The 11,038-nt window shown below is 46.2% G+C and overlaps 1 protein-coding gene and 1 pseudogene across 1 annotated transcript; one reads left to right on the forward strand and one right to left on the reverse strand.

Moving 5' to 3' along the window:
• Positions 1-1,272: 1,272 nt before the first annotated feature.
• LOC120675432 lies at positions 1,273-2,238 on the forward strand (the record flags this gene model as incomplete). The annotated part of the gene is made up of 1 exon (XM_039956654.1): positions 1,273-2,238. A coding segment is annotated over one exon (603 nt), but the record flags the coding sequence as incomplete, so codon positions are not given.
• Positions 2,239-2,539: 301 nt separating this feature from the next.
• LOC120675392 lies at positions 2,540-5,550 on the reverse strand (annotated as a pseudogene).
• Positions 5,551-11,038: the final 5,488 nt, after the last annotated feature.

Here is an 11,038-nt window from a genome sequence, read left to right on the forward strand (position 1 = left end):
ACCTTCTAATTTAGCCCTTGTTTAGTTGCATAATTCAAAATTCCAAAAAAAAAATCCGGCACATGCATGGAGACTTAAATCTAGACGAAATAAAAAAACGCATTGCACGCGAGACGAATCTAATGAAACTAATTAGGCCGTAATTAGATGTTAAATTGCTACATTAAACAATATCTAATTATGGATTAATTAGGCTCATTAGATTCGTCTCGCGATTTACAGACGAGTTCTGTAATTAATTTTGCGATTAGTCTATGTTTAGTACTTCAAATGTAGAAAGATTCACTTTTAAAAACTTTACACCCTGCAACTAAACAAGACCTTAGTTGTATTCTGTCCATTGACACACACTATATATTCTCTTAAAGAAACAACAAGATGGTATATAAAAATCAATTCCACACCTGATCCCCATGTTTTATGTGTCCGTGCACGAATTAAATAGCTAATAGACATACTAACAAATATCTCATTGTACAAGTTATATATTCTATTGTCTGTGTGCGGTGTTCTACACACTTACAGACGGCCGCTGTCTACACTATTATACATGCACGGCCGGCCTAACACGAATCGTCGCGCTCGCCTAACTGTGTGGTGCGCGATCGAACAGCGTGCCTGGATCGCCGGCTCACCATTTCCGCACGTCGTCCCGTCCGCGTTGCAATAATCTATCCTCTGTGCAAGGAAACTTCGAACTTCCCAATCCCAAGAGCAATCGGAGCGCACGGGCGCACGGCAACCGCCAACCGGGGCTCGATTGCACAGATCAGACACGCGGACAGAGGAAAAAAAAAAGACCTGCCAGTGTCAGATCTCGCTAGAACCCAGTTGCCAAACAAACCCCCCTCTCACGTAACCACGCCCATGGCAAGACGCCAAGACTGATGGCATTAACGGCAACAGATAGCAGTAAGCCAGTAATGGTCGGAAGAAAAGATTCTCCCGGTCGTCTACTTGGCAGACTCGCCGTGCTGGTTTGTTAGAACAGCCCCCGGCGCGATCAGATCGGACGTCCAGGATCGCCCCGGCAACAACCCGCTCCGACATCCGCTCCCCATCCTTAAAACCCTAAACAGCCAGAGCCAGCCGTCAGGGACGCCCAGGCAGCAACAAGGCAGCCAGAGCGAGCAAGCGAGCGAGCGCTGCCCCGCAAAAATGGAAGGGAAAACGGCGAGGGGCCGCGGCGGCGACGTGTCCGACCCGCTCGCCCTCACCCTCGGATCCATCTACGACGCCGCCGACACCGACGCCGACGCCGCTGCTCCAGCCCCGCCGCCGCCTCCTCCTCATCCGGCTGCCCTTCCGCGCTCCACCCGCCGCCGCCTCAACAGTGGCGCGGCCGCCCGCCGCCAGCCTCGCGTCAAGCCACGCGACGGCGAGGACGCCGCCGTCGACGGCGGGCACCAGGAGCCGCCGTTCCCGTGGGCGACGGAGCGGCCCGCGCAGCACGACACGCTGGAGAGCCTGCTGCGCCGGGGCGTCACGTCCGTCGAGGGCCACGCGCGCTGCAAGCGCTGCAACGCCCGGAGGCCCGTCGCGTACGACCTCGCGTCCAAGTTCCGGGAGCTGCGCGACCACGTCGTCGCCCACCGCCACACCATGAACGACCGCGCGCCCGACGCGTGGATGTACCCGGCCCTGCCCGACTGCGGCGCCTGCGGGCACAAGGGCGCCATGTGGCCGGAGATCGCGGCCGACAAGCGCCGGATCAACTGGCTGTTCCTCCTCCTGGGCCAGACGCTCGGCTGCTGCACGCTGGAGCAGCTCAAGTACTTCTGCCAGCACACCGGCAGGCACCGCACCGGCGCCAAGAACAGGGTGCTCTACTACGCGTACATCGAGATGTGCAACCAGCTCGAGCCGTTTGAATGACTGGTGCCGCACCGGTAAAGTTCCCCAGCACATCTAGATTGATTCATCAGTCAGAACTCCGCAGATTTTTTTAGGGTGTCTGTTGTTTTGTTGATCTATCCGGTGATTTATAAATTGGAAAAGATGGATGCTATGGTGACAAAAAGGCCGTGTTGGCTTTATTATAGGGTTGCATGATCATACTGACTGTAACGTTTGTTATTACTCGTTGGTTCTAAGAATGGTATGTACGCTCTTGTGGCGAGCTACTACTTTTAATGTTGCATCGTTACATTTCTGTTGTTCTATTTTTCCTTGATCTTACATATTTGTTTTGCATATAAGTTCATAAACTTTTTCTCAATTGAAATTCACAAAACTTAGTTGTGGGAAATAGTGTGATTGTAGCATAGTCTTATGAAATCGTTGCATTTCTATCATAGTATATGTATCAATCTATCATAGTTATAGACAGGGGCGAAGCTACATAAAATTGGAGGGGGGTGCAGCTACCTTGTAGATATATAAATTTGAGCTATTTACATGGTAAAAATTTGTTTCTAATCACTGATTTTGAAAATTTTGGGGGGTGCAGATGCACCCCCTAGCTTGAATATAGCTTCGCCACTGGTTATAGATGAAATTTTTATTGTCCTACCATATCACACACTGGCACATGTCAAAATGACTTATGAGGGTTGGTGATGGAATATATTATATATATGTTGTGTGCATGAACCATAGACAATAATTTCCTACTCATGACATATCGGTGTTGTGTTTTGTCTCCAGTCTCCTTGGTTCCTTTTCTGTGCTTTCGCTCCTTGCTCCTTCCATCGGTGCAGTATCATTATTTACAGGTGCTATGTGGAGCGCTCCCTCCTCATCTTGCCGTGGCCCTCTCTTCTCTTGTACTCTCCATGCCATGTAATCGATGCTTTGACCAATGCCACAAAATTAACCACAATGATTATTCAAGGTTTGTTCATTGGTAACTGGCTCATGCATGGCTTGCTCGTGACCTTACGTCATCACTGTCGCACTAGCATCTTGATTAGCCAAGCATGAAAGTGGAAGATTTATATAGTGAAGGAATAAAACAAACATCATACTCATCCCCACCACCACTTGAGGTGCACCGACCCTATATATCACTGGTTGATGGATGTTATAGATGAAAAGTGCACCCTAAATATAAATAGTAGAAGGTCCATATATAGTTATTAAATACTTTATGCTATACAGATAGCTTTGCAATAACTAACAAAACATGACCTTACCCGATACAAATTGTATTATTGATCGAACCTCCACCCATGATTGGTGAAAATACAAAGTGTTGACTCCAATGTGTGGAAGTGGAACATAATAAAGTGTGTTGTATTACACTTCATGTATTTTTATGCTCAACTTTTGGACAACTAAAAGAGCAATAACTGCAGTCTCACATCTACGATGACTGCAAGAATCATTAAAAATTGATCTAAACCTTGAAAGAAATGAGTTCATAAAGGTCGTTATAGCTTAAGCATAAATAGAAAGCCAAGTCTTGTATAAAACAGGAAGATTCATATGAAGAACGGGATGGAGTTTGATGATTCAAGAAAAGATGAAAAACTTCTTTGCAAAACCTAGTTGGTTAACGAGTTTCCATCCGATGGCTAATTTTCTCTAAATTTGCGTGTGGAACCAGCCCAGGATCGATTTTTGTGGCCTATGGCGAGACTAAAAATGGGGCCCATAATATGAACATCAAAATTGCAGCAAATGTTAATTGAAAACACATAATATAAAGTGCATCAATCAAAAATAAAATAATAAATATCACATCAAACATTGTTTTGCATACTACATTAATTGAAAATAGAGCAAAGCTATCGAAGTAGCTGATCAACTCAAAGGGAGTCTTACATATTACTCTCTCCGTTCCAAATTATAAGTCATTCCAAGAATCTTGGAGAGTCAAAGTTTTTCAAGTTTGACCAAATTTATATAACAAGATAATAACATTTATGAACCAATTAAGTATTATTAGATTATTTGTTAGCTATATTTTCATAGTATACTTATTTAATGTCATAAATCTTTGTGTTTCTCTCTATAATTTTTTTAAAAGAAAAGAGCAGTACGAGATAAACAGACACTTGTTTCCGGTGTCCATATATCTAGACACCCAAGCCTTATTATAAAATGGGCATTATCTACTCATCTAGGAGTAGAACAGGTTCTGGGACCCGGATGTTCTCGTGTGTCTGTAGCAGTGTGCTGTGTTTGAGAGTTAGTTGCATGGTACGGTGGTCACATCTTACAGTCACATAGCACAGTAGTAAACAGATCATCGAAAGGGAGCTTTACACACTAGGTTACGGAAGACAGAAGGAGAGCTAGCGATCATTACCCATTATGGTCGTCTTGTTTTTCCATGGACCCATGCTCGGTGAATCGGTTGGCGATGGCAATGGTGCAATGGCCGAAACCCCTGGATTTCGAGAATTTGGTTAGCTAATTGCGTCTGCACTGCAAATTAAGAGTAGTGGCTGTTGGCTAATGACAATGTTGCTTCCTTCCAATTAAAGGATACAAATGGATATATTGTTCTGACCAATTCCTCTATTCTAAAATGGTCATTTTTTACCAAAAGCCACTACCTATTTTTTACATAAGTTTTTATTTAATCAAGGTCCAATTTTAATTCACTCCAACAAAGAGTCGAATCTAGACCCGCCATGCTCTAACCACTAGGTTAGAGACCCTTGCGGTAAAATCCTCTCTAATTTGGTATTGTTAAATGTCAATAATCATCCCTACTCTTAACAAAAATTATAGAAAAAATAAAGCAACATCTACAGTATCAAATAAATACATTTTTAAGAAATATTTTTTATGTGGATTTAGTGAAACTAATTTGATATTGCAGATATTGTGTACTTTTTCTCCATCCTTTCAATTTAGCCTATCTCCATCCTTTCAATTAAGCAAAATTGAACCTAAACCTCACCAATTCATGTTGCTGAATCCTCACCTATGAGAGGGATATAGACGATCCTGGTGCCCACTTCCGACTGCAACCGGAAGATGTATTTGTCCTCGACGGAGTCAAGCGTCTCCCCGTCACCGAGCGGGTAGGTTAGGAACAGCTTGTAGTCCGGTGGCACCCCCGGGTACCCGCAGGAGCAGTTGACTGTGACGTTCACTGTGCGGCCGTCCAGGTTGTTGTTCTGGTAGCTGTTGGTGGCCTGCAGCCATGCGGCCGTGGTGAGGTTAAGTTGGCGGCGATGCTGCTGTAGGTGTCGCCTGATCTAACGATGTAGGGGAAGGAGCCAGCGAGGTAGGTCGAGAACGGCGCGGTCGGGAGTGCTAGGCAGCGGCAGGGGAAGTTGACGGTGACGCGCGTGCCGGCGGGGATGGGGTCAATAAGATTTGGGAGCCAGAAATTGTTGTACGGCTCGAGCTTCCGGTAGTCGTCGATGTCGAATAGGCTCGCGATGTAGGTGAGGTTTTGGTTCAGCGCGATGTGGTAAGAGGCCAGCGCGAGGTTGCAGCCGGTGCTGCAGCCGTCACCTGCCGCTGTAGCTGCAGACGCGACCACGGCGAGGAGGATGAGCCGCATGAGGAGAGGCTGCGACATCATGCATGGGGATGGAAGGACAAAAACCGTCGGCGAGGAAGCAGAGAGCTGCTCGGAAGGGAGAGAGCACACAATGGCTAGGCAGCAAGTAGATGAAGAAGAAGAGGAGGGGGTATTCCCGTGGGATTTGGGAAGGTGCCGTCTGATTAGGAAAATGTCGTTTTCTTTCATTATTTGGTATACGCAGTCAGTTAGAAAAGTCAAGATAACGTCCTTATTCAAACCAGGCGGCGGGGCCTTTGACCCCTTCCTCACCAAAAATCAAATCATTTTAGAATTTAAAATTATGTAAAATTTTATGTAACAGGGACTCCAAACAAGAGATGTATGCTGAGCCGTTCAATTGTCAGATTGGTACATTTCCAATCAAGTATCTTGGGGTTCCTGTTAGCCCTAGTAAACTCCATGTAAAGGACTGGATACCTTTAGTGGAGAAAAACCAAAAAAAGCTTTCTTCATGGAAGGGAAGCTCCTTATCCATGGCTGGGAGAATTATCCTGATTAACACAAGTCTGTCAAGTACTTTTATCTATCATATGTCTATGTACTTGCTACATAAGACAATCACTGCAAACTTGGACAAACAGAGAAGGAAATTCCTTTGGCAAGGCAGCAGCTCAAAAAGAAAATATCACTTGATTCAATGGCCAATAGCTTGCAAAAGTAAGAAAAAAGGAGGTTTAGGAATAAAAGATATTAGGAAAATGAATATAAGCCTACTTTGCAAGTGGTGGTGGAAACTGAAATCTGAAGATGGGCTTTGGCAATCAATCATTAGAGCTAAATATATGAGAGGAGGGAGTTTAATTGGGGCAATCAAACACAAACTGGATGACTCTCCGGTTTGGTCAGACCTTCTCAAAGTTAGACACATCTATTTGGCTAACAGAGTTGTTAAAGTAAATAATGGCAAATCCACTCTTTTTTGGGAAGACCTATGGCTAAAGGATAAACCTCTCTGCATGTTACATCCTGTCATTTATGACCTCTGTTCAGATAAGCATATCTCAATCCACCATTTCCTTTCAAACGATGCTCAACTCCATTTCTCAAGGTGGCTGTCCCCTGTGCTGTTCAGCTCTTGGCTGAACCTGATAACTGAAATCTACAGCTATTTGTTCAATAACTCTAGGGATACTGTCATTTGGAAGGGCAACAAGTCTGGCTCCTTTTCCTCCAAATCAGTTTATGATTCGCCGACTAAAACTGATCATGGCCAATCCTTCTCTCACATCTGGAAAGCCAGGATCCCTCATAGAATCAAAATCTTTATGTGGCTCCTGGAAAACAAAGCACTGCTTACTAAAGATAATTTGCTCAGGAGGAAGTGGATGGGATCACCAACATGCTTTTTCTGCTCTTCCAATGAGAACATTGACCACCTGTTCTTTCTTTGTCCTGTAGCCAAAGTCTTATGGAGTCCGGTCGAGATTTGCATTGGAGCCTCCAACATCCCAGAAAATATTATGCAATTTAAACTTTGGATTTCACATTGGTTGCTTGGTGGGCAACATATTTACACATTTTGTGCTGCAGCAATCTGCTGGGCAATCTGGAAACGTAGAAATGAGGCTTGCTTTGAAAACAAAATGCTGAGAAACCCAGCTGAAATTCTCTCTTATGTTTGTGCTCTAATGACATTTTGGGCAGGGCTTTATGGTATGGAGATGCAAGGCAAAATCATGGATGGAGTGAAGCTGCTTCTGTCTTGTGCCAGTAGGATGATGGCTCAACAACATCGCTCATCCCCTTCTATGCTGATTGCTCCGAATCAACCACCCGAAGCTGACGCTACTGAAGACTCGAGGGATGATGATATGTGATGCTGGAACTCTTTATTCCTACCTCTCGTGGTTGTCTTTCTTTTGTTTCTTAAGTACGGTTCTTGTTGATGTACTGACTTCTCCTAGGAATCCAAGGGTCTTTATCTTGACTGATGGTTGGAGGGTCAGGTTTGAATGTCATTACTCTCCCTCCCCCCTGTTTCCTGTTTCTGGACGAACTCCTGCTCGTTCTTGGGTGTTTGTGAACTTGGTATTTCCGTTATGTAATGAAAATGGGGGGTTTCCTTGTGTCAAAAAAAATGTAAAAATAGATTATTTTACCTTATTGAAATGTGTATGCTCATGTAAGAATTGGTTACTGCTAAATATAGACAATATAAATATAGATAATAGATAGAGGTAAGTAAGGTAATACTTATTAATCTATTACAAAATTTCTAAAATAATTTATTTTAACTAGCATAGACGCACGTGCGACACACACGTGATTTGAAAAAACTAATTAGCTTTTAATTCAAAAAATACATTGAATATATATTAATTACATTAACATTCATATTAAATCCTAAAATATGTACAATGACAGATATCACTGCTACCTTGTACCGTAGGTCGATACGAACCTATTGCAATAGGAACAGAGCTAAAACAATCAAGCGGTTGAGGTTTAAAGATATAAGAATAGTCCTTTAAATGTTACTGATTCTGTACTTTAGGGGTCAGCGGGTCGTTTTTTACTGAGATAGATTAAGTAGAAGGAGGGAGTAACTTTTTTTTTGGTCAGTTTTCTATGTCAGACTCACTCACCAATCCAATATCGAGGGAAGACATGCGACAAAGAAGTGAGAACACGGGAAGATTTTTGTTCTTAGAAAAGTAGGAGAGATCACTCCGTCCTTTTAATCTAAAATATTCAGAACAACCAATTTTGGTTTATTAAGGGAAACGGGCATGTTATCCTTGAGAGCCACTGCGAGCTGTGCGGTGATCCTGATCAATCCTTATATCATATTGTCTTTCTTTGCCCGGCGGCTAAACGGTTCTGGGCTGAGGTCAAGAATTTTTCTGGGGTTTCAGTGCCGCTTCTGCACCCGACCACGTGGGCGATGGATGTACTGCAACCAGATTTATGCTCGCAAAAGCTAGCTGCTCTACTTGTGTGTGGCGCGTGGAGCCTGTGGTCGGGTCGAAATGCACAGCGCCATGGTCGGAAGGCATGGAAACCAGGTGCGGCTCTCCGGCATATTTGCAACATGCTGGAGGACTTGGCCGGTCTGCAACTTCCGGTTGAGCAGAAGCAACAAAAAGGAGGTGGAACGGTGGAAGGGACCTGAGCAAGGCTGGATCAAGGTGAATACTGATGCTGCATTCATAGCTAAGGCAGGTTCAGGAAGTAGTGGTGTGGTCATCCGCTACCACAATGGACAGGTTGTTGCAGGGGCCGCTAGGTAGCAGGATAATCTGGCGGACACGCTAATGGCTGAAGCTATGGCGGCTAAAGAAGGCTTGGAGCTGGCGGTGGAGATTGGCTGTGATCGGGTGATGCTGGAAGTAGATAACAGTGTGCTTAAAAATATGCTTCATGACCCGGATGCTGGAAGATCATCGATTGGGAGCTTGTGTCTTGATATCATAGAGCTTAGCAAGAACTTTGTAGATTTCAGGGTTGCGTGGGTTAGTAGAAGTGCAAATTATGTAGCCCACGTCTGTGCTCAGAAGGTCTCTTCATCCGCACGATCTTTGTTTTGGGTTGATGAGATCCCAGATTGGCTTGCGCTGCTGGCAGCCAAAGATTGTAACCCTGTTTAGTTATAATGAAAGCTCTATGAGTTGCTAAAAAAACCAGGTGAATTTTAGAATGCAAGAGAATAGAGAATTTGAAGTTTCAGATTCTTTAAATGTTTTGCATAGCTCCTCCTATTTCTAATTCTCCTGCAACTTAAGGTATTCTCTATGAAGTGAATTGGGAGAAAGTAACTCTTAAGCACTCTGCATATTAGTTCACATTCAAAAAATACATATGAAAAAGGATAAAGATCGGTTTACACACTTGAACTATCCCAAAAATCTGATATTCAGGCTTTAACTACAAAACCGGATGGCAAAAGCCATCCAACTGTTGAAAGCGGACAAGTTTGGCCTTTTGGGTGTTTCCGAAGGTGGTTTTATTTGTTTTAAAAAAAATAAAATTCTAATTAGATCTAAAAATTCAAAATTAATTTATTTTAGATTAGAAAAATACGAAACTATGTCGTGGCTCTGGAAGGAGGGCCACAGCCGGGTGGCGGAATGCACCCGCCTAACCCCAGAGGGTGGTTATCCGGGGAAGTGCAAGCTATTCTTCAGATCTACCCTTGGAGCAAGAACACAAGAACACACGAGGGTTTAGAGTGGTTCGGGCCGCCGGAGCGTAATACCCTACGTCCACTGAGAGTAGTATTGCTCTTGTGTCTATCCGATGAGTCTATCCTCTGCCTGCGGTCCTCTTTTTGGACCTGAGTCCTTCTCTAACGGGCGCCCCCCTTTTATAGAGCAAGGAGGACGCGTACACAGGCGTTGGACCCCGATAGGTAGGCCCAACAAGGATGTATACTATTCTGCATAGACACTAATGGTGCTACAGTGATGCAGAATCTCTTGCCGGATACGCGTCATCGTCCTGTAGACTCTCTGATCGAGGGGGGTCTTCTCCTGTCCCATCGGCGAGGCGCCTGTTGAAGCAGTGTAGGTTGCGGCGTAGATTGTTGGGTCTACCGCGTAGGCATTATGAAACTCCGTCGCCGAGTTGTCGTGTCTAACTGGCGTAGACTGTCGCGCATGGCGGGAGTGGTACCAGCGGTTGTACTGTGTACCTTGGTAACGCGCGACCAACAGTACAGCTTGGCAAAAGTCTCCTCGGGCTCTGCTGTGGCAGAGCGCACTTAACGCTTCCCGCATTGAACGCGGTAGGTGGGCAAACCTTCCCGAGGAAGCTTGGCAGCCGCGCGCGTACTTGTGCCTGCGGACACGTGGCGGCTCCGGACCCCCCCCCACAGGCGGCTCCGGCCCCCCCAGGCGGGGTGTCTGTCCCCCCCCAGTTGTGGGGTCCGGATAGTATATGGGGGTCCGGGAGCCCGTGGGAGGTCGAGGGCCCCTGGCTGCTTTGGCTGAGTGCTCCCTTCTCCGGGACACGTGGTGACACTGGACCCGTCCCCGAGCGGAATGCGGGTCCGAGACCGTTGGTCCGGTGAGATGGAGCCGGATCCCAAGGGTCCGACTGCTCCTTTAGGCGTAGTTACGGATAACTACACGAGTCTTGACACAGCAAGAGGGGATACCCTAGTCCAGAGGTACCGACAGTGGCCCCCGGGCCCACCTCGGGAGAGGTACGAACCCGCAGGTGGGGCCATTATCGTGACGCAATGCTGATTGCGTTGGCGTGCTTATGTCGAGAGCGGGTGCTCCGGACCTCTTCAAGGCCGTAGCACTTGCTGCCAGGTTCCGGTACTAGAGCGCTCTACTCAGGGCAGCGAAGGTGCAGGCTTAGGGTACGGAACCGAACTAAGCGGCTGCACGGACCTTGAACCGCCCAGGGAGCAAGCACTACTTCCCCGGACCCGGCTCCAAGCGACCGTGGCGAGAGGTTTCCGCCGGAGCGGGCCACCGGAGTGGACTTGGAGCGACCGGAGCGAGCGGTCTCCGCCGGAGCGGGCCAACAGAGTGGACTTGGAGCGACCGTGGCGATCGGTCTCCGCCGGAGCGGGCCACCGGAGTGGACTTGGAGCGACCGTGG

This window comes from Panicum virgatum, chromosome 5N, assembly GCF_016808335.1.
Source record: "Panicum virgatum strain AP13 chromosome 5N, P.virgatum_v5, whole genome shotgun sequence".
Taxonomy (NCBI): Eukaryota; Viridiplantae; Streptophyta; class Magnoliopsida; order Poales; family Poaceae; genus Panicum; species Panicum virgatum.